The sequence below is a fragment of the Setaria italica genome, chromosome IX (assembly GCF_000263155.2).
Source record: "Setaria italica strain Yugu1 chromosome IX, Setaria_italica_v2.0, whole genome shotgun sequence".
Taxonomy (NCBI): Eukaryota; Viridiplantae; Streptophyta; class Magnoliopsida; order Poales; family Poaceae; genus Setaria; species Setaria italica.
Genome location: NC_028458.1, coordinates 52,587,294 through 52,609,121, shown reverse-complemented (window position 1 = coordinate 52,609,121; position 21,828 = coordinate 52,587,294). Strand labels below are relative to the sequence as shown.

The window sequence follows — 21,828 nt, the reverse complement described above, 5'->3', positions numbered from 1 at the left end:
TCAATCAACTCGTATACCAAATGCATGGGTAGAGATATAACCAATAATTTTGACACATGATAATGAATTCTAAAAGTAATAGGTTTACATGCTCCGGAGCTTGCTTTGAGCTACTTTAATCTTAGTTTCTTCAGCAGTCCCTTTAATTTCAGGCTGCCACAGTGTTAAATGGCTGCCGATTCAGCTTCGTCAGAAATGATTCAAAATAGGTCAAACTTGCAAACTTTGAGCTTTCATCTGAATATGAAATCTCGATTTCTCTGGTCACAACTAGTCCAAACCAATCACTAGGTATCCAAGTTTATTTATGATCCAAAAACTTCCAAAGTTTATATACAAAATCTCTCCAAATTCCATTTCAAAGTTGGTCACTTGCTACTGATTCCAGACTTAGAAATTTTCAGAGTTTTGTTAGAGCGGACCTTGTTCAACATCTTTGACCTTACATTTGAGATCATTTTGATCTAATTCTTGGTCCAAACATGACTTCATTATGTTCCATGCACTTTCAACTTTTTATTCCATTTTTTGCCAAATTTTTTGAAATTTGAATTTTTTTGTTTGATTTTTAACCAAATTTGACGTTTTTCAAATGAGTTGACCAAAAATGACTTGATCTCGCTTACAAGTTCATAATCGCATACCATTTATAACCATTAAGATGGATTGTTTTAACCATACACATGTGAACTGATATCATTTATCATATGGCCTTTACAAAATTAGAAATAGAATACCACAAAGTTGATAGTATGGGCACTTGAAAGCTGATGTCCATGACATTGACCTTATTCGGTGTAAGTTGTGCCTGTTAAGTGTTACGGCGTAGTGCTTGTTTTTCCCTCAACCTTATTACAATGATAATTTTCACTGACCTTTGCACGCCTCCTCTCCTTTTCCTCCTCCGGCAAATTGGAATAAATCCCTTCTATTTTTCCTTTCATGTTCTGCCACTGCATCAACATTTTCAATTTCTTCACCACCTGCGGTGCAACTTTAAAATACCATGGTCAAAACTAACTAAGATCAGGCAAAACAAAACCAAGTAATATGGATGAAAAAAGCATACAAGTACCACGTTCCATGCTAGCAGTTGTTTCTTCTACTAACAAACCAGGCCAACCAAACTCTCCTCTTGATCTCTTACGACCACGTCGAGAATTGGGGGTTGTTATGTTTGTCACATCACCAAGTGGAAGACGATGGTCCATCGGTAGGAAACAATTATCACCTTTGTGGTATTCTATTTCTAATTTTGTAAGGACCATATGATAAATGATGTCAGTTCACATGTGTATGGTTAAAACAATCCATCTTAATAGTTATAAATGGTATGCAATTATGAACTTGTAAGAGAGATCAAGTCATTTTTGGTCAACTCATTTGAAAAAGGTCAATCAAACAAAAGATCCAAATTTTAGAAAATTTGGCAAAAAATGGAACAAAGAGTTGGAAGTGCATGGAACATAATGGAGTCATGTTTGGACCAAGAATCAGATCAAAACGATCTCAAATTTAAGGTCAAAGATGTTGAATAAGGTCCACTCTAACAAAGCTCTAAGAATTTCGAAGTCTGAAATCAGTATCAAGTGACCAACTTTGAAATGGAATTTGGAGAGATTTTGTATATAAACTTTAGAAGGTTTTGGATCATAAATAAACTTGGATACCTAGTGATTGGTTTGGACTAGTTGTTGACAAGAGAAATCAAGGATTTCATATTCAAATGAAAGCTCAAAGTTTAGAAGTTTGAACTATTTTGAATCATTTCTGACGAAGCTGAATCGGTAACCATTTAACACTGTATGGCAGCCTGAAATTGAAGGGATCACTGAAGAAACTAACATTAAAGTAGCTCAAGGCAAGCTCTGGAGCATGTAAACCTATTACTTTTAGAATTCATTATCATGTGTCAAAATTATTGGTTATTTCTCTACCCATGCATTTGATGTACGAGTTGATTGAAAACTTACTTTTATGCACAATCCAATCTTGATTAGTTAGGACATCTTTACCATCTATTTTAATAACTAGTAATATCCTATTTTAACAATCTTGATTAGTTAGGACGTATTAACTTTATCTATTTCCTATAATTTCATAGATAATATATTGTATAGAACTTCTTTGGTGGAACAATGATGAACAAAGTCAAGTTGGAGATGAGCGAAAATAATGTCTAAAGTTTAGATCAATTATTAATTTATCTTAATGACTTTAAATAAAAAATTTAAAACTACAAAGTTGTAGATCTCGTCGAGAGCTACAATTTTCATATAAAAATCATCTTCATCCGAGTTTGTATGAAAAAGTTATAATTTTTTTAAAGTTAGATCTAGTCACACCGGCGGGAGTGACGTGACAAGATTGTGTTGTCACGCCGGTGGGAGTGGCATGACAAGCTCACCACGTGGATTATGCGCTGGGAGACCCCTTCCATGCACTCCGACGTGGCACATCTTGTTACGCCATTGCATGTGGCGTGACAGAGTGTTCTTGTCACGCCACGCGGACCGGCGCGGCCAAAAGGGTCATATTTGTAAATATTTGTTTGGTGGATTATTTTTAAAATATTAGTTAAAAAAGGTTTAAAAAAAATCCCAGAATGGCATAGTAGTTCTTTGTAGAATTCGAAACAGTGCCCAAACCTTGGACACGACTAGCTGTATTGGGAGGAGCCAACAGGCAATACCCAATTTCAAGTACTGTAGCGGAAGCCGAAATGTTCCGCACGCGGCCGGCGGCGCGGTGGCCACCGTCCAGTCCCATGCCGGCCACCGCGCTCTTCCTCCCCGCAAACCCAAACCCGACGCCTAGTCCCGCCTACTCCCTCACCCCGCCGGCCTCCACCTCCGGCGAGCTCCACTTCCGGCTCCGCCTCCCCCGCCATGCCCGCTCTCGAACCTATCTCCCCGCCGCGTTCGGAAGAGGGTCGCCTGCGGCCGGGCGCAGAGAGAAGGACTACTACGCCACGCTGAATATCCGCCGCGATGCTACGCTGCAGGAGGTCAAGGCCGCCTACCGGACCCTCGCCCGCAAGGTTCTGCTCTCTTCCCCTTCCCCTCCTATCGCGTTAGACTGGGTTACGTTGCTTTAGTGTGCATAGTTCAGTTTAGGCTAGTTGTGTCGATGTGACGAACTATAGTGGCGCTATGGATTTGAGCCGTCTGCATAACTCATCGATACCCAATGCGGGAAAGTATCATAAGATAAGTTTTTATACTATGAGTTTTTATTCAATCTACAAAATAAACTCCAATCTGTTACTATTTTGAGACATTATCAATCATCAGTGTTGGTATCTTAGATTTTTCACATATCTATAATTAATGCAGTAGCTACAGACCTTGAACATACTTCCTCGGTTTGCTCTCCGTTGCAGTATCATCCTGATATGAACAAGAGCCCTGGGGCAGAAGAAAAGTTCAAGGAGATCAGTGCTGCATATGAGGTATGTTCGGCCCTCTGGCTTCAGCTAAAGCCCTGAAGGATATTAGAACTAGAATATACTGAGCTCCATAAAAAAGATGCCAGTCAAACTTGTCAGACCTGGTTTCTCAACACTATCCTGGAGTCATAATGGAATTTAACTAGTTTACTTGGAACGATGTTTCATAATGTTGTCAGATTACCATCCTTTTGTTATTCATTCTATTATCTCCTTCAGATTTTATCAGATGAAGATAAAAGATCGTTCTATGATCGTTTTGGAGAAGAAGGGCTCAGTGGTGATTATGTTCATGGAGATACCGGCATGCATGGGGTACATGTTTTGTTCAGCACAGGATTCTTTCCATTTTCATCAGTCTGATTCATATAGTTGAATAGGATCTATTTTCCATTAGATGGGCATCATCTTCCTTGAAGTTATTGTCCTGGAAATTACTGGTGAATTGTATTTTTTTATGTTCATTAATTTAATAAAATAGTAGTAAGAGTGATCCATTTTTTATGTTATCATGGCTGAGTTGTAAATTGGCATCCCACTTTATCCTCAACAAACTGTTTGATCAAACTCTGCTTCTACATTGGGATGTGATTTGCATTGATTGAGAAAATTGGACATAACTATATAATATGATTCATGATGTTCCTAGTGCTGAAAATTGTCGCAGTCAATAAAGGAGTCATAGTCCGAAAATTTGGGTGACTTGACCTTAAGCATATTTTTATCTTGCAGATTGATCCTTATGAACTCTTTAATGCATTCTTTGGTGGTTCTGATAAACTTTTTGGAGATAGCATGGGTCCTGGGGGATTCCATTACAGTGCGAAAGTAAACGACAACAGGGGACTTGATATTAGGTAAACGCTTTCAACTAAGCACCACACTGGAATATTAGATCATGAGTATCTGTTTACAACATATTTTCTTCATTGCAGCTATGATCTCCCCATTTCTTTTGAAGAATCAATGCTTGGAGGCAAGCGTGAAATCAATATTTTCTGCCATGAAACGTGTGGCACTTGTCATGGGACTGGAGCTAAATCTAGCAATGGCATCATAGAATGCACTCGATGCAGAGGTCAAGGCAGGTTGATGAAAACTCAAAGGACACATTTTGGTATTGTTTCTCAGGTGAATTAGTTATGTCTACATGAGATATGTGTTGCCAGTGATTGTTTTGTATCCACCTTCACTTCTAATCTGACCAACATTCCTTAGTATCATGGATGCTAAATTTACTACTATCACCAGTCCAAACTATCTTCATAGAAAAAGTCCTACTGAGTTTTAATACTTTGTCCACTAATGTACACATAAAACATTTGGGTTTTTGTCATGGAAATGGCATCAATGAAGTTACATCCATTTTTTTTTATCATTTTTCTTATTTCTTTTTGCTAACACCATACGAGAAGAGCAAGCCAACAAAATCCAACTTGAGGCCTTGAGGGGCACACAAGTCGTTTCGCATGGTAAAAAAATGGCAAAAAGGTCAACATTCAAATTTCCAAAAAGGAAAATCAAAGTGGTAAAACTAGATACTTTCCACTTTCTAAATAGTTTTACCAAATACAACCTGTGTGCCATTTTACGAAACGTGATCTTCTGGGGCTTATATCGTGGATTATCCTTTTACTAGCTATTAGCTAATAGACATCTTGCATGGAATGAATTTAAGAAATGTTTGATACCTTATCCTTCATTAGGGCCATACACATCACATAATGTAATTTTATCTTTGTTACTAACTTACTGTTTCCTCAGTATCATCCATTTTTGCATAATTTTATTTCCTGAACTTCAACATGATATAGTTTATGCAATATCCTATATTGTTGCATGCTGTAGATATCTTCATGCTTAAACTGTGGTGGCAGTGGGAAGGTAATTTCTGAACATTGCACAGAATGTCACGGTTCACGCAAAGTCCAAGTTGAACGCAATATCAAAGTAGACATACCTGGAGGTATTGATGATGGCTCCACCATTCAAGTTAGAGGAGGAGGTAGTGTTGATAAGCAAAGGCAAGCAATGGAAACTATTATATAACCATTTAGAGTAACCCGTCATTTATATAGTTTATTGTATGCTTGATTTGAGCATAACTTGTTCAATGCAGTCCCTACTGGAATCTTTACAAGTTGACAAGGTGCTGAATTAGTTTTATAGGTTAAACTGAGTAATACCACCTAGCTGAAATGTTTACCATTTCATTTGTTACTGAAAACGCTACTTGACCACACTAAGTGGTTGTTTGGATGATATGCGTTTCATTGTGAGTTGTAGTAAAATTAGTTTTAGTTTGTTAGTCAATTAGGATCCTGACTAAAGTGGATTTATTTATTCCTTGTTCAATTTTATGAACAACAACGCAGATGAATCTTCATAAAACTTATTATTTGACTTTTAGTAAGACACGAAATTATCATCCACATTTGATCCTAATCTAAACAAGCAGAGTTTGATTATTAGGTTAGTCTCAATAGGGAGTTTCATGGCATTAAATTCAATGCTACATTAGCAAAATTGCTGACCCGTCAAGATAATTAATAGAAGGAGTTTCATCAGATGAGAGAGGAGTTTCATCCCCATGATACTCATCTGGCACAGTTACCTAGTTCTCAGTCTAGGTAACTGTGCAATGAAACTGTGCAGAGACTGACCTTAGCTGTAAAGTTGATTTAGTGAAAGCCGATTTTTCTAAAACTATCAAACCAAACAATCATTTAATCTCATTTAAATAGGCGCCCAACAGAATTGCATGGCAACGATTTAAGATCCACCTAACAGAAATAGATGCAACTGTTTCATGTTATGCATTTCTATCTTATTGGCAGGGGTGCAAGTGGTGACCTGTATGTTTTCATTCGCGTTCATGAAAAACAAGGCATCCACAGAGATGGTCTTAATTTGTACTCGGACGTCTCAGTTGATTATACTGATGCAATTTTAGGAACTACAGTGAAGGTTAGCTGTTAAGGTCAAAGGCCCCATTCATATTATGCCTTGCTTACCAATATCATGTGTTCTCAAAATAAACTGATACAAACTTGACTCATGTTTGATAGACTCAAGTTTATTTTATTTAAGTTCATAGTGTTGGTAATACTCTTATTTGATTCTGTCAAACCTCCCACTTCAGCTTAACAAAGAAATGAAGTTTGTTATTTCAGGTTGAGACAATAGAAGGATTGAAGGATCTTCATATTCCTTCTGGCACTCAGCCAGGAGATAACTTAAAATTTTCTCAACTGGGAGTTCCGGACATTAAAAGACCTAATGTCAGAGGAGATCACTACTTCGTGATAAAGGTGAAGATTCCGAAGAATATCAGGTTTGAGTTGCCAGCACTGTGTAACAGCATACGGAAGAATTTTGTGTTTGCACTCTATACCCTGACAAGTTTGATGTCTTCTCCAACTTCAGCTATTTGCAGAACTGTCTCAGTGTCTCATATAACTTCCAGGAGTTACTAAAAAACTAGTCAATTTACCAAAATATACATAACTGATTGCATTAGTGCAGGGTTCAGCAGCCAACGACAGTCACCTGCCATAGTACTTGTTATTTCATCTGACTTGTCCTTTCACCCCTCCATGTTTTGTGGTTGGTTAGCAATACAGCTGTAGCCTGTAAACCAGCTGTGCATAGTTTTTTTGAAAAGTTACTGTGCATAGTTATCCCTCTGGTATGGGCATCAGAAATCGAGTCTACCAGAAGCATGTCTTGCTAGTGGATCTTGGTGTTAGCATCCCAGTTACTACTTGTACTGATTTGACTTTTGATGTATATCGCTGCTTTTGATTTCTACAGTGACCAGGAGCGTTTGCTCGTTGAAGAGCTTGCTGCACTAAATAAAGCTCAGAATAAACCCATTTCAGGTGAAGTTTCATCTTTTATCCCCCCGTGTTACTGTAGTTCATGGGTGGACCTCCTGAGCCTTTCTGGTGCCTATTCTTTGGTTTATTCAGGAACTACAAACATAGGAAATTTTCAAGACAGAAACCATCATCCATCTGCAAGGAGGAAAAGATCATTCTGGGTGGGCATCTGGAATCTGTTCAGGTAGACATAATTTCTCATCAGTTTTTCTTGCCATGAAATGTAGCCCGCTTTATTATTGGAAAAAGTCTATTTTAGTCCCCTCACCTATTTACTTTGTCCACTTAACCCCCTAAGCAAAATTTAGGCTCACTTTACTCCCCCAAACTATTTCATTTGGTCCAATCTACCCCTAGTTAGATTTCTCTTCTTTGTTTCTTCGCGTACAAATTGAATTTTAATTTCAGATTCTGTCAATTGACTTATAACATGATGCTCCATGTTAAAAAAATATATTATAATTTTTTTCATGATTATTTTTCGTACTGTTTTGTATATCTAAGATCAATTTAGTATTAAATATTCCTAACCTATGAAAATAATCATGAAAAATTCTTAGTATGATTTTCTAATATAAGGCATCATGTTTTGTATATGCTCACAAAATTTGAACTCAAAATTCAACTCATACACGAAGAAACAAAAAAGAGAAATCTAATTAGGGGGTAGATTGGACCAAATGAAATAGTTCAGTGGAGTAAAGTGAGCCAAAACTTTGTTCAGGGGGTTAAGCGGACAAAGTGGATAGGTGAAGGGAGTAAAATGGACTTTTTCCTTTATTATTATATCTAGTGCTTGACGAAAAGGACATAGACTTAGCGTCTAACCTAAAATCTTTCATTGCTTGTGTTGAAAATTTGGTATTCAATGGCAAGGACTAAAATCTTTCTATTATTTATGCGGTTTGCATACCTGGCTTAATCTACATTCCTCTGATTCTGTAAAACTTGAATGCGTTTTGATAAAGCTATTTAACAATTCCATTCATCATACCATTCTAGGGAAGATAAAGGGGATCAGAGATTCGCTTCCATCAGTGCACAACCTATTATTCCAGGATGGACTTCTTGCCGAGGGGCTGATCCTGCTGTTCCGTTGCTGTTAAAAGGATTCCTTATGATAACAGCATTCTTAATTGTGATCAGCAGAACCAGTAAACTCAGGTTTATTCGAAACCGTGATGATTGTCTGATTCAAGCCAAAGTAACTGCAGAGCCAGAGTGAATTGCAGTCTGGTTATCGTAATTTTGTCGAGCAAAGCTGCGGGGGAAAAGAATCCATCCCGGCTTTGTTTCTAGTGGTTTGTGTCCCAGAGTTTACAGTAATAGGCTAACAGGAGTGGCATAGAATGATATAAACTGCTTGTCATTAGTCATTTTAGTGATTATTATATTATGCCATAACATGTAGAAGAAACATGTGGCAGTTTGACGAAAGCAAAGAGGAAAGGTATGGAGAAACATGACTGGGCAAAATGTACATTGTTCCAGCTTGTCCGCACAAATTTGTGTAATGTTTCAGCCTGGAATGCAGCGTGCATTTGTGCGTTAAACAAAGTATCCAAATTTCTCATGAAAATTTCCAGCACTGAATTTGTGCTCGGAACAGATTCTGACGCAGCCTAACTTTTGCGATGGCTATTGGTATCTTTTACGTGATCACAATTCGCACATTCTCATAAATATCAGTACAGTAAACTGCCAGTTCCTGAAATGGCAACGGCAGCTATTCATACAATCAGATTTCAAATCGCTCAGAGATGTAACAATTCAGATGCGTTGACAACATCACAACGTCCGCAGGCGCAGGCAGGCAGCATCACAACATCCCCGCTCCTGCCAGCGGACTGGATCCACCCTGAGCCATGTCTTCCCGGTCGCCGAAGCATCCGCCCCACCGGAGTCTACGGCGATTCCCCTCCGCCTGCTGTCTCCTAGTCCTCACGCTCGCTCTCCTCTTCGCCTCCGCCGCAGCCAAGTCTTCTCGGCGCCCCATCTCCGTACGTCTCCCCGCCTGACCCTGTCATCTCTCCGCCTCTTCCTGTACCCTTCTCATCGCGTTTGCCGAGCTCCGTGGTGCAGGACAACGAGATACGGCAGAAGAAGGAGGCCTGCTACACGGACGTCGAGAAGTACGTGTTACGATGACGCGCTCTGTGCTGTTTTCTGTTTGGTGGAACGCATCTGACGCGATGTTTCTGTGTTCTAACGGTTGTCTCTCTGGGCTGCGCCTCAGCGGGCTCTGGGGGTGGGTGTGCAGGTCCTCGCCAACGGAGAAGGAGAACTGCGTGCTGCGCTGCCTCTCCCCGGAGTGCTACGACCTCATCTACGGCGGCGACCCGGTGAGTGGTGGCGTGTGGAACTGTGGATGTGCTGTTTTCGTGTCTGCTGTTTGTAATGGGTGCTTTGGTTGCTGATTTTTGCCTGGATTTGTTGTGCAGCTTGAGGAAGGGGAACTGGATTATGTCCGGAGCCAGGAGTACAAGTACTGCATGCACAAGTAAGAATAATTGAGACATCTGAATACATTCGTTGTGTTCTTGGGTGTTGAATTGGGTCTGTGTTGTGTTGTACTGTTGAAGTATGGCATCGTGGGTTCGTGTAAAATGAAAGGAATGATAGTGATACTCCATCTCCCGTGATTGGTTAGCTTTCTAAACATAACTAAAACTGCCTGACAAGGAACAGCGTTAAATTATTGAGATATTGGGAAGAAGGTAGAAAGGATTCAGACTTTTCAGAAGGGTTCACTCCTTATACGAGTGTGTCTTTGAACAGTCTTCATGCAACAATTTCTTATAACTTACTGTACATCTCATGACTGCTGTGAGCAAATTAAACTACAAGGTTGATTATACATATGCCTACTTAATTATGTTTACTGCATTCTGCCTGTAACTATAGGGTATGAAGGGGCTAAATAGCTGTGGAAATAGGTGAGCGTAGCAGTTGGATTTAGTGTTTGTTCAATGTTATTCCTACCAAGCAAACCGTTATGTTAGTGTGCCCACTCATCATCTCAGTTACACAACCTCCATGGACTTCAGACTGCAGAAGAATAAAGGTTCAGTCCTTCTGATGCCCACTCAGCTATAACTAGGATTACAGTCTAGATACTGAGGTGCTGCTGTGTTTAGTTTGGTTATCAACAACCACCTTGATACATCCTAGTGCTGGTAGCCTGACTGATCTAATGGTTATCAAGTCCAGACTATGTTATTTTCCAATCTTTCGAATGTCTGAGAAAAATCACATTGATCATGACCAAATGATCCTCACAGTTCTCTGTATCGTTGAGGTTTTAGCTTTCCAAATAAGCCAATTATTAGTATTTACATCTAGTGGATTTCTGACATTGTAGAAGATCACTTTGTTCAACATGGCCCTATCTTTCTTATTTTTCTTACTTAGGAAGTAGTACTGTGTAAAAGCTCATGGAAAAGGAAACAGAAATCACTTTATTTCTAGAAAAACATGCCATTAAAAGGATAGTCTTCTAAGAGAGAGGCTTATTTGCATAATGCATTCACATTTGAGATTTTTATTATTCATTCTGCTGTGTTCTTGCACTCTAGTTTTGTGCATCCTTTTGAAAACTCTAATCTTGGACTCATAAGATATCTAAGTTCTGATCGTTATTATCATTGTGTGGATTTCCTTTTCTGTTCAACTTTAGTCTCTCTGGCCTTGAAATTGGTTACCTGATCATGATCTCTCACACCCACATTGGTTATTGGATTTGTTTTTCTTTTTAGATCATCCCTTGGAGAAAGCTTGGATGGCGTGAAGGGGTCCTTCAGCTATTCGTGAAGGAAACAAGAAGAAAAAGGTGCTGTTGGTAAACTTTATTCTGTACTCTTGAACATATATGCATATATATATGTGTACTACTTTGTTTAGACCTTGAACCCAACATATATACTGGCTTTTGCCATTTGCTGAATATTGTGAGCAACTTACCAAACATACCGGTAGGTCTATGTTTTAGGCTAGGGTTAGTTTTGGAGCTAGGATTGCTACCCAGTGCTGAGTGGTGGTGACGACAACGCCACTGCCTGGCTGAGGGCTTGTGAGCAGGCGGTGGATGGCAGTGGCACTGGTATTAGGGGTGAGGTGAATAGCAAAAGCAACATGGCGAGGTGGTTATTGCGCTGTTAGACGAAGCAGTCAGTAGCTGTGGAGTGGACAGTCACGCTGTTCCTGGTGGCATCAGGAGCTGTGGTGAGCAGTGATGGGACAGGGTGGCCGTCAGGAGCATATGAATTCTGATAAGAAAAAGGAAGGTGGTGGACTAAGGATGTAGAAGAGGTGTCCGCCACACTCCCTGTATCTTTGTAATCCGCTATCTGACCACTAGGCAGTCCTGGAAGTCCAGGAAGTGTGGCAATCCCCATTCTGGCACTAGTACCTTCTTTTCCGGCTGTGCAAGCTGCTAGTGCGCAAAGCTTGCCCATCTTGTTGCTGCACAAATCATCTCTGAACATGCCCCGACCACCCACCGTGCACCTCTCCACCAGTCAGTCAGCCAGCTGACTGGCTCGCTGCTGGTTGGTTAAACCCTCGATCTATTCACGGCTTACCTAATCTGTCCTTCGATTTGAGGCATGGCGAGATGCATTCACCAAAGAAAGGCAAGGTTATAATTTGAATTCCATAATATTGTACCTTTAGATGCTCTAGGAAAATCTCAGACATGAAACTTAAAGTACAACTCAAACATTCGATTACATTGTTGGGGTTTCTTAAAATAGCATTAACACTAACAACACCAACCGAGTAGATTTGTAAAGGCAAAACCTTACGCCTAAGAACCAGGGGCCAGGTGCTGGCCATCGGGAGACCTTATTTCGCACTCATTAACTGATAACAGAAACCACTGATAGGACATACAATTCCATTTCACTTCAGCAGAGGAGAGTACCCAGGAGTTTCAGTACCAGTAGCATTCATGGTTAAGATAACACGAGGGCTTTCCAGAGAAATCTCATCAACAACTTGATCACCCTGCATTTGCTTCCACTCCCTTCTCACCAGCTGAAGGTGCTCTGCCACTTGCTTCATGGTGGGCCTGTCATCCATATCCTCTTTGAGGCATGCAACTGCAATGCTGCCAACTTTCTGAAGAAACTCAATATCCTCAGGGGACATGATCTCTTCATCAAACAACTTCCGTGTTTTATCCTCCGAGCCATATGATTTGAAGAAGTTTATGATGAGACTGTTATTTCCATCGTACCTTGGTTTCTTTCTAGTAATGAGCTCTAGAAGGACAACTCCAAAACTGTAGACATCACTCTTCTCGTCTAGGCGGCCAGTCTTCATGTACACAGGATCTATGTAATTCATATCCCCTATAACAAGTATGGTATGTTTTTTCTCTATGGAAAGTAACCTTGATGTCCCAAAATCAGATACCTTTGGCATGAAGTTCTCATCAAGAAGTATGTTGCCTGATTTCACATCTCCGTGGAGGATTTTTTGAGTGGCAGATGAATGCATGTAGGAAAGAGCTTCAGCTGACTCCACAGCAATGTCCAGCCGTGTCCCTAATGGGAGAGAAGCTTTTGTATTATCCTTAGCTCCATGAAGAACATCATACAGGCTTCCTTTTGGTGCGAACTCATAGACCAACATAGGAACATCCACCTCTAAGCAACACCCTAAGAGTCTGACAACATTTCTGTGACTGATTCGAGACTGGATGATCACTTCGTTTGCAAATTCCTTCTTTCTTGCCTCATCAACAGAAATAGAGCGCTTCACGGCAACTTGTTGCTTATTGTCTACGATTCCCATATATACCTCACCAAAGCCACCTTTTCCAAGGACAATACTATAATTTTTGGTGATTTGGTTCAGCTCCTCCTTAGTGAAGATCTTGATGTTATTGATATTTTCCAACATCGGGCCACCATTTCTCTTGAAGAACTCTCTAAGCTTTCTTCTATGATGCACCATAACCATTAAGATTACTAAGATAATAATAAATGAGATTCCACATACAACACCTGTAAAAAAAATGGTATAGTGAATTCAAGCCTAGGATTCTTGAACTTGATCAAAAGATAAATCCATAAATATGTTCCATCAGTGCTTGTTATCTTTGTGGATATATGTGTGCCCAGGTATAATTTTCTTCACCTCTAGATATTAGGCAATACAAGTGTCATAAATGGGTTGGCGCCATTATAATTTGAATCAAGTAGTAATTATGCAGTAGAAAACAGAAACTCAGAGGATAATTTGCCAAAAGAAGGCAGTTTAGGAAGAAAACTTTCCTTTGAAGACGTGCTAAAAACATTAAAATGGTACCTATAGTGAGCAGGGCTGAACGAGGGAGATTGGGTTCGCACGTGTCTTTGAGTGGATTTCCGTGGCTGCCGCGTTTGCATTTGCATTCGTAAGAACCTACCGTGTTACGGCAAACCCCGTGACATGGATACTTCTCCGGATATAAGCACTCATCGACATCTGCACACAGAACACAGAAGTAAAAATATGGTTAGTTTTCTTGTACATATAGTGCTCCCAGTTTTAGTCTTGTTTTTTTTTTAAGAACAGTTTGTCTTGTTCGCTGCTGTTACCTGTGCATCCACCGACGATGTAGGCGTTGCCCTCGTAGCCACGGGAGCAGCTGCATGTATACCCAGGGCCATTCGCTGCATTGGTGCAGTTACTATGTTGGCTCTTACACTCGTAGTATGAACTCTTCTTCATGGCGTCGGAACATGTGAACGCCGATGACCCGTTCGGCCTGATCGCCCAGTCGAGCCACACAGGCATCGTCCGGTTCCTGTCCATCTTAAGGTCAGCGCGGCGGAACGTGTAGCTGTTCCTGGCTACAAGGAAGCCGTAGCTGCATGAGCTGAACTCATAGATCATCTGGCGGACGACCAAGGACTGCTCGTCGTCGTCATCCACGCCGACGGAGTTGTCGCTGAGGTTCGGCGGGATGTCCACCCTGCAGCAGCCAACCCCGGCACAGCGGCCGTCCTTGGCGCTCTCCGCGCTGGTGCAGTAGGACACGCAGCCCGTGTAGTACTCGTAGGCGTAGCCGCCGGCATTGCTGCTTCTGCTGTCCATCCGGCTTTGGATGTACGCCGTGACATCGCAGCCGACGACGAAGAGCTGGTTGTGCGCGTCCGAGATGCGGTACACGCCCTGTGGGTTGAAGGAGACAGGGGCTTCTGAATAGCTCTGCTTGCCGGACCTGTCGTAGCATGTCCAGGCAATCGGCAGCTCCAGCAGAACCCCGCTCGTCGCGAGGGACAGGTTCAGCACCTTGTAGCCGGTGCCGGAGAGGAATGGCGTGCTGCCGTTGCACGCGATCTCGAACCCCACGCGAGAGCACCTGGCGCCAATGCCGAAAGGGTAGGGGATGTTGACGCCGCCGCAAGTAGCCTGGCAGCCCGGCAGTGCCTGGCCGTCGGCAACATCAACGGCCGGGGCCGAGGTAAGGGTGATGATGAGCAGCAGCGCCGCCGCTAAGGGCGACGCCATTCTCGTGGCTACCATGCTACTCAGCTTCTGTTCACGCTAGTTCTGACCAAGTTTGCTTGCTATCCTTTCATGGGGCCTCCGGGGCATAAATAGGTGCGACTGCTGGGTAGTGATTGGTGATGTTCTTGGATGGCATCATGGTCTGGCCGTCCGTTGCTTGATATATGTCTAAAGCAAGTTTACTTTTAAATTAATCTTCTCCACCTTAACTAAGTTCTCTTGGGAAGCAGAGGTATCTGCTAGTGGTCTAGTGTCGATACCGTTTAGCATCAGCGAGTTGAAATTGGAAGGAGTTGTTGGTTGAAACTTCAGCATGTGATGTCAAACCTCCAAAGAAACATTGTTCGGGCCATTTAGTTCCAAAGGAAGATCTCACTGCTCCAATGCGTACACATTGAACTGCTGGTCCAACATCAGAATAGAAATGCAGCCAACGAATAGCCTCTCCCACGCCGCAAAGGGTTGTGAGAGTTATTAAGCTGAATTTTGTGTTCGGTAAGTAACTTTTGTAAACCAATATGGCTTGTTTTGCCAGACGAATTTGCAGTGTTCCATAAAAGTATATCTGATGTACCGATGACTGAACTTGTAGATGCTCTCGCGTGAGATCTCCGAAAAACTGAGAAACAAGCCAAAAAAAATTTGTAAGTGCCAGTTGAATAAGCTGTTAGCAATAGTGTAACTATCTCGGAATCTTAAAATTTACCAAACATGGAATGGGCATCGCATCAAATCCAGGTAATTGGTGGAATGGTTGGAGAAAAACATAGTATTTGACCAGAACCAAATTGCCAGGCTGAACAACTCTTCGGTGTTCATTGCCAGTGCTCTTTTTTTTTCTTTCAAAATCATATAACATGTTGCCATTGTTCACTCGCAATATCGTTTTCGTTGCGTTCTCATCCATGCCGAGGATTGATCAATCGGCATTATTTTTGGATGGTTTCGGTGGATCTTATCGTGGTTCCCATGATCTCATTCTCACCGCAATCACTGGCCCATACCTACTCCTTAGTCGCTAAAGTAGGCCTCCTTGTCATTGTTAGGTTTAGTTCTAGAACATTGACCTCTCTGTGCAAAACCATGTACTTACCCCTGCTTCAGCATGTATTCTGTGCCGGATACTTATTCTCTCTAACTGAAAATTTTTCTTCTGCGCGGCATCAACCGAATGTCCCAATTGATACCTGCTGTCTCCCTCCCTCAGCCTATCGGGCCAAGAAGTAGAATTTTGATAAGCAGATGCGCAGGTCTTGATGGGCCACAATTGTTCGATGGGCTGCTATGTCCCGTTTGACTCCATTAAAGCATCAACCGGCCTGTTTGACTTTGTTATGGATCCAAACACTTCAGCAGGCTTGAGCACGATCGCGCGTGATGCTTTTCCAAAAGCCCATTGTCTAGTTGCCCCTCGCCTGCTTTCGTGTCCACCTGGTGTCCTGGTTCCTCCCGTCTCCAGCTCAATTCAGCGTGCCAAACTGAAAAACTGGCAGGAATTGATTCTTTTTTCAGTGTTTTCGTTCTCATGGCAGCCTGGTGGTGGAATTGGAAAAACAGTCTACATTCTCACTGATTTCCCTAAAAAAAACTCGCTGATTTCAAAACGTACGGGTTTGGACTCGCTGGTGATCGTTACTTCGTTAGTGACCGTTTTAAGTTCACTATCGTGCTTCTGTCGGTTGCATTGCGATCGTTAGTATGCACGGTCGAAAAAATGGTACTCGTGTAGTTCGTTGGAGGAACTCGTCAATAAATACGCATGAAATGGATACCATTCCGTTGCCGGACAGCATGACACGCTGCCTGAATTTTACTTCCCATTGGCGATTTCTTACTGCCAAATGCAGTTCGCAAATACTCCTCAGAGTAATACGGTATAAACTGACAGATTGGCAGGATTAGTAGGGTAAACAATCTGAAGACTTTTAATCCCTCGCAAAAAAAAGAAGACTTTTGAATGTCCCGGTGGCAGCAGCTCAACTTATCTACTGGAGTAACACATGGTTTTCAAAACTGAAATCATGAGAGAATTTACAATTGCCTCTGTCCGGGCGGTCCCACATCCAGCCTTAAAAGACAGAACACCTGCCAAGTTGCCCTTTTTCCTCCCGGAGCAAGATGGAAAGAGGGGAAAGGAGGAATTCTCCAACCAGGCTCCAGTAAGAGCCACCCTGCAGCAGCAATCAGGCCAGGCATTAAGCCAATCAACCCTCCCAATCCCACCCTTATACTATCAGCTCGCCCAGCTCCCAAATCTTCCATTATAATCCAAGATTCCCTCCTCACTCTATTTCTACTACTGCTAGTACTCCCCCCACAAGCAGCCCCCCTCCATGATAGTGCTCCCTCTGAGCTAAGGCTCTCCCACCAACCACCCACTCTCCCCCCCCCACTGCCCGCCGGCGATGGCCGCAATGCCGCCGCCGGCCGTGGGCTTGGCCGTCCTGGTGCTCTTCGCCGCCGTCCTGCCGGCCATCCTCGCGGATGACCTCAACTCCGACGCGCAGGCCCTGCAGGCGCTGCGCTCGGCGGTGGGGCGCTCTGCTCTGCCGTCGTGGAACAGCACCACGCCCACGTGCCAGTGGCAGGGCGTGACGTGCGAGAACGGCCGCGTCGTCGAGCTCCGCCTCCCCGGCGCCGGGCTCATGGGCAGCCTCCCGTCGGGCGCGCTCGGCAACCTCTCCGCGCTTCGCACGCTCTCCCTCCGCTACAACGCGCTCACGGGGCCCGTTCCCGACGACCTCTCCAGCCTGTCCGAGCTCCGGGCGATCTACCTCCAGCACAACGGCTTCTCCGGCGAGGTCCCGGCGTCGCTGTTCGGGCTCAAGAACCTCGTGAGGCTGGACATCGCGGACAACAAGTTCACCGGCGAGATCTCGCCGGACTTCAACAAGCTGATCCGGCTCGGGACGCTGTACCTCGACGGGAACAGCTTCACCGGCGAGATCCCCAAGCTGGACCTGCCCGCATTGGAGCAGTTCAACGTGTCGTACAACCAGCTCAACGGGTCCATCCCCACCAAGCTCCGGAAGATGCCGAAAGACGCCTTCCTCGGCAACACCGGCCTCTGCGGGGGCCCGCTCGGCCTCTGCCCCGGCGAGACCGCGCCCACGCCGGCCGGATCACCGGAGGCCCAGCCAGGTGCCGGCGGTGCCGCCGACATCGGTGGCGGCAAGAAGAAGAAGCTCTCCGGCGGCGCCATCGCCGGCATTGCCATCGGGTGCGTGTTCGGCGTGCTCCTCTTGCTCGCCCTGCTTTTCTTCCTCTGCCGAAAGAGGTCCAGCGCTGCCCGGCCTGCGGCGGCAGTGGAGAAGGGTCGCGACATCGGCATGGAGCCGCTGGATGTCGAGCCCAAGGGACAGAACGGCTCAGCAGCCGGCGCAGGCGGCCACAACGGTGCTGCGGCGGCAGTGGCAGTGCCAGCCGCCGCCGCCGCCGCCGGTGCCGCGGCGGCGGCCAAGGCCGGCGGCGGGTCGACCGGGTCCAAGAAGCTCATCTTCTTCGGCCCCATGGCGGCGGCCCCGCCTTTCGACCTGGAGGACCTGCTCCGCGCGTCGGCGGAGGTGCTGGGCAAGGGCGCGTTCGGGACGGCGTACAAGGCGGTGATGGAGAACGGGTCGGCCGTGGCGGTGAAGCGGCTCAAGGACGTGGACCTCCCGGAGCCGGAGTTCCGGGAGCGCATCGCGGCCATCGGCGCGGTGCAGCACGAGCTGGTGGTGCCCCTCCGCGCCTACTACTTCAGCAAGGACGAGAAGCTCCTCGTCTACGACTACATGTCCATGGGCAGCCTCTCCGCCCTGCTGCACGGTAACTACTCGTTCCCCTCCACCATTTTTACCGCTCCTTCCTGACGAGTTCGTTACCCCCCGTACTGTCGGTGGGTGGGTTGGGTCGATCATTTCGCCGGGCACAGCCTGGCAATATTCCGTGACAGGTAAAGCAAAGAAAAAGGAAAGAAAGGAGCTCCACGCGCTCGTCCTGCTCGGCACGAGCCAGAGCAAGTCAGCCAGCGCGGTTTCTGAAAGCCAAACCGACGGCCTGGTCGGAGTCGCCGAGCAGAGCCGCCGCTGGCGTCGCGAGGATGGTTGCGGATTCGCTAGGTGCGGCGTCCCTTTCGCCGGATCCACGCCGTTTTAATTTGGCCGCAGCGGTTGGTCCGCATCTGTGGCGGCCCTCCATCAATTCGCTGGAACCGGAACCTACTCTCTGCCCCATCCATCTCCGATCCGGTCGGTGTCCCCTTCCCCCTCGTGGCGACTGAGCCCCGGGCCCCGGGATGCCCGCTTCGATTCCGCCATGGAAGGTTGCCGGCCATGGCGGTGAAGTGGTTGCCGCGAACGAACTGATGATTCGTTGCAGCAGCATTGGCAGCTAGCCACAAACTGAGCTGGCTCCGATCTAATCTAGTTTAACGCCCGCCGGCACGACGTGCCAGCCACGACTGGTCCCGGTGGTGCCCGAGCTGGCGAGCTCCCTCCTTGGCTTGCCTGCTGGCAGATCGTTTGAACACTTCTGTAGACTGTACTGGGTTAGTTGTATACGCAGAGTTCTGCCCTGAACCCGTAGCATCAGTAGATTCGTGGTGGCAGTAAGTTTGAGGGCAAGTTGCGCATGTGAGCCGGCGCCCCGAGTTGCAGGCCGGGTAGGGTAGTTTGCCTGGTCCATGTGACATTTAGTTGCCTCCACAGTTCGTCTTCCTCGGGATTCCTCTCCCTCCCTTCTCGCGCCAATTATTAGCCTCGCGCGTAGTACCAGTACGGGTTAAAGAATCATTCAAAAAGTTCGGACCGCCGGCTAGATGGCGCGTGAGGCGTGAGACCGAAGCAATCGTGCTGTGCCTGTACGTGCCGACGCTGCCCGGCAGTAATTGGCATCGGCCGTGAATTGTGAGCTTGTGATTATTATGTCAACAGCTGACATTCCTGTCCTCATCCTTGTAATGACGTGGTTGCGGATCTCGTGGCTTGGTGTGTCGCAGGGAACCGGGCCTCCGGGCGGACGCCGCTGGACTGGGAGACGCGGTCGGCGATCGCGCTCGCGGCGGCGCGCGGCGTGGCGCACATCCACTCCACGGGACCCACGGCGTCGCACGGCAACATCAAGTCCTCCAACGTCCTGCTCACCAAGAACTACGAGGCGCGGGTGTCGGACCACGGCCTGCCCACGCTCGTCGGGCCTTCCTTCTCGCCGACGAGGGTCTCCGGCTACCGCGCGCCGGAGGTCACCGACATCCGCCGGGTGTCCCAGAAGGCCGACGTGTACAGCTTCGGCGTGCTCCTGCTGGAGCTGCTCACGGGGAAGGCGCCCACGCACGCCGTCGTCAACGAGGAGGGCCTCGACCTGCCGCGGTGGGTGCAGTCCGTCGTGCGGGAGGAGTGGACGGCCGAGGTGTTCGACCAGGAGCTCCTCAGGTACCAGAACGTCGAGGAGGAGATGGTGCAGCTCCTACAGCTCGCCATCGACTGCTCCGCGCAGCACCCCGACAGGAGGCCGACCATGGCCGAGGTCGCCACGCGGATCGACGAGATCCGGCGCTCCAGCCTCGGCGACCGGCAGGCGGGCGACAGCGCCGGCGACGGCGAGGGCGACGAGCCGTCACTATAACCGGCGTAGCAGCTGCTCCTGATCGACCATACTTGTCAGTCTCAGTGAATGGAAAGTTGGAAATTGCTTAGTTCTTTGCATGGATATTGCTCCCCCCAGGCTACTTTTAATTCACCAGCAACTTGTGCATGTTTTTTTCTTCTTTTTCTTCTTTCTTCTTCTTCTTCACCTTTTTTTTTTTGGCCTTTCTCTCACGGGCTTTGATTCTATTCTATAGCACATGTCACTGTACTCTTTGATTCTTGAAAAGCAACATTTGATGATGCCTTGGCTGTATCTAAGACGAACACCGTTGCCAGCTGTACTGTATTGTCTGCAATTCAAAAATGAATACGCGCGAAATGATTCATGTTAGCTCGGCTTTCGTTGCCAAGCCTTGCCAGTTGCTTCACATCGACCTCTCTTATCGTGGTTGTTAGAGGGAGGTAATGGTTGTTGGCCTGGCCCATTCTCTAGCGTAATTAACCTAGCTCCTTTTTCCGGCCGAGTAGATTTCTGCCTGCCGATGAAAGCTCTGCTAATGGCGTCGTGTTCGTAGCCTGTGAAGTCTAGCTGGTTTTAGTAGGTCGGAAAGAAGAAGGGAGCGTGATCTTTATCTACGAGTGTTGTTGAAGTAAAACGACAGAAAGAGACCTGAGATTGTGTAGAGTTGTGTTCATCTGCGGTTAGCTGTGAAAATGACAGGATTCAGCAGTGTGCCACAACAGCACAGCATGTTGCAAATTTCTGATTCGTGGCGCATTCAGTGTACTGCTACCTACAACAGCATGGAGACTTAGAGAGCATTCAAAAATATAGAAAGATTTGAATGCCATCATCAATGGATACAATATAGTACTCCAGGTAGGTACCAGTGATTTCGTATACTGTCAGCAGCACTCAGCAGATGCGTTGTACAGGAGCTAATCTTATTCTGGAATTTGAAACAAACTTCATCATGGACAGTGCAAACTGACAATCTGAATCGTCTGATGATAGGTGTAGAACGAGATGATTGGCATTGGCATCACTCAATCATATGATGCGTCGCTCAACCAACAAAAAACAATACGTAACTGCTGGTTTGAGTTGGTGGAAGCTAAATAGGAAAGTATTTAAATACGTAACCGAACGAGAGAGTAACCGAACGAGAGAATGTGGCTTGGGTTACGCAACGCGTGTGCGTATTCACGTTCCTTTTCGCGTAACCAACCGCGTGACTTGTGACGCAGCGAGCAGCCAAGCCAAGTTGGTGTAACCTTTTTGCTGTTTGCGTGTAATCTTTTGACAATTGTCATTAAAGGTGATAAACACACAGTCAATGATTTAATCCTAAGTTAACTAGGCAGTTACTACTGCCAATTAGTGGGGCGATTTTTTAGCACAAGATTGTCGCCTTCTCAGTAAAGAGTCCTG

The 21,828-nt window shown here is 45.5% G+C and overlaps 4 protein-coding genes across 6 annotated transcripts; 3 read left to right on the top strand and 1 right to left on the bottom strand.

Moving 5' to 3' along the window:
• The first annotated feature begins 2,677 nt into the window (after positions 1 to 2,677).
• On the top strand, positions 2,678 to 8,908 carry LOC101781501 (chaperone protein DnaJ). Of its 3 annotated transcripts, none has more exons than XM_022823224.1 (11): positions 2,678 to 3,040; positions 3,383 to 3,451; positions 3,668 to 3,763; positions 4,181 to 4,305; positions 4,384 to 4,579; positions 5,297 to 5,472; positions 6,286 to 6,415; positions 6,622 to 6,782; positions 7,262 to 7,329; positions 7,420 to 7,513; positions 8,332 to 8,908. In XM_022823224.1, the coding sequence occupies exons 1-11, from the start codon at positions 2,723 to 2,725 to the stop codon at positions 8,552 to 8,554; spliced, it is 1,656 nt and encodes a 551-aa protein (XP_022678959.1). In that variant the 5' UTR covers positions 2,678 to 2,722; the 3' UTR covers positions 8,555 to 8,908. The 3 variants fall into 3 exon arrangements, 2 of the variants coding, with proteins under 2 accessions (XP_022678959.1, XP_022678960.1); XM_022823225.1 differs by having other exon boundaries at positions 2,915 to 3,040; positions 3,336 to 3,451; XR_002675894.1 differs by lacking the exon at positions 8,332 to 8,908 and having other exon boundaries at positions 6,622 to 6,759; positions 7,420 to 7,489.
• A 160-nt stretch (positions 8,909 to 9,068) lies between these two features.
• On the top strand, positions 9,069 to 11,272 carry LOC111255830. The gene is made up of 5 exons (XM_022823226.1): positions 9,069 to 9,329; positions 9,412 to 9,461; positions 9,566 to 9,671; positions 9,771 to 9,829; positions 11,085 to 11,272. Exons 1-5 carry the CDS (start codon positions 9,195 to 9,197, stop codon positions 11,137 to 11,139), a joined length of 405 nt encoding a protein of 134 aa, XP_022678961.1. The 5' UTR covers positions 9,069 to 9,194; the 3' UTR covers positions 11,140 to 11,272.
• A 956-nt stretch (positions 11,273 to 12,228) lies between these two features.
• On the bottom strand, positions 12,229 to 14,829 carry LOC101781102 (wall-associated receptor kinase 1). Its single transcript, XM_022829790.1, has 3 exons — positions 13,914 to 14,829; positions 13,773 to 13,800; positions 12,229 to 13,273 (listed from the first exon to the last, which is right to left on the bottom strand). Exons 1-3 carry the CDS (start codon positions 14,827 to 14,829, stop codon positions 12,229 to 12,231), a joined length of 1,989 nt encoding a protein of 662 aa, XP_022685525.1.
• Positions 14,830 to 17,039: 2,210 nt separating this feature from the next.
• On the top strand, positions 17,040 to 20,787 carry LOC101758379 (probable inactive receptor kinase At1g48480). Its single transcript, XM_004985103.3, has 2 exons — positions 17,040 to 18,636; positions 19,808 to 20,787. Exons 1-2 carry the CDS (start codon positions 17,235 to 17,237, stop codon positions 20,431 to 20,433), a joined length of 2,028 nt encoding a protein of 675 aa, XP_004985160.1. The 5' UTR covers positions 17,040 to 17,234; the 3' UTR covers positions 20,434 to 20,787.
• Positions 20,788 to 21,828: the final 1,041 nt, after the last annotated feature.

What these genes read in the sequence shown, in the direction of transcription:
- LOC101781102 (XM_022829790.1), bottom strand. Translation starts at nt 14,829, where the DNA reads ATGGCGTCGCCCTTAGCGGCGGCGCTGCTGCTCATCATCACCCTTACC. An exon ending in CATCGTCGGTGGATGCACAG is followed by an intron (nt 13,801 to 13,913) that starts GTAACAGCAGCG and finishes TTCTGTGTGCAG; the next exon opens with ATGTCGATGAGTGCTTATAT. An exon ending in GAGTGCTTATATCCGGAGAA is followed by an intron (nt 13,274 to 13,772) that starts GTATCCATGTCA and finishes GGTGCATCATAG; the next exon opens with AAGAAAGCTTAGAGAGTTCT.
- LOC111255830 (XM_022823226.1), top strand. Translation starts at nt 9,195, where the DNA reads ATGTCTTCCCGGTCGCCGAAGCATCCGCCCCACCGGAGTCTACGGCGA. An exon ending in CTTCTCGGCGCCCCATCTCC is followed by an intron (nt 9,330 to 9,411) that starts GTACGTCTCCCC and finishes TCCGTGGTGCAG; the next exon opens with GACAACGAGATACGGCAGAA. An exon ending in TGCTACACGGACGTCGAGAA is followed by an intron (nt 9,462 to 9,565) that starts GTACGTGTTACG and finishes GCTGCGCCTCAG; the next exon opens with CGGGCTCTGGGGGTGGGTGT.
- LOC101781501 (XM_022823224.1), top strand. Translation starts at nt 2,723, where the DNA reads ATGTTCCGCACGCGGCCGGCGGCGCGGTGGCCACCGTCCAGTCCCATG. An exon ending in ACCGGACCCTCGCCCGCAAG is followed by an intron (nt 3,041 to 3,382) that starts GTTCTGCTCTCT and finishes TCTCCGTTGCAG; the next exon opens with TATCATCCTGATATGAACAA. An exon ending in AAGATTCCGAAGAATATCAG is followed by an intron (nt 6,783 to 7,261) that starts GTTTGAGTTGCC and finishes TGATTTCTACAG; the next exon opens with TGACCAGGAGCGTTTGCTCG.
- LOC101758379 (XM_004985103.3), top strand. Translation starts at nt 17,235, where the DNA reads ATGGCCGCAATGCCGCCGCCGGCCGTGGGCTTGGCCGTCCTGGTGCTC. An exon ending in CCTCTCCGCCCTGCTGCACG is followed by an intron (nt 18,637 to 19,807) that starts GTAACTACTCGT and finishes GGTGTGTCGCAG; the next exon opens with GGAACCGGGCCTCCGGGCGG.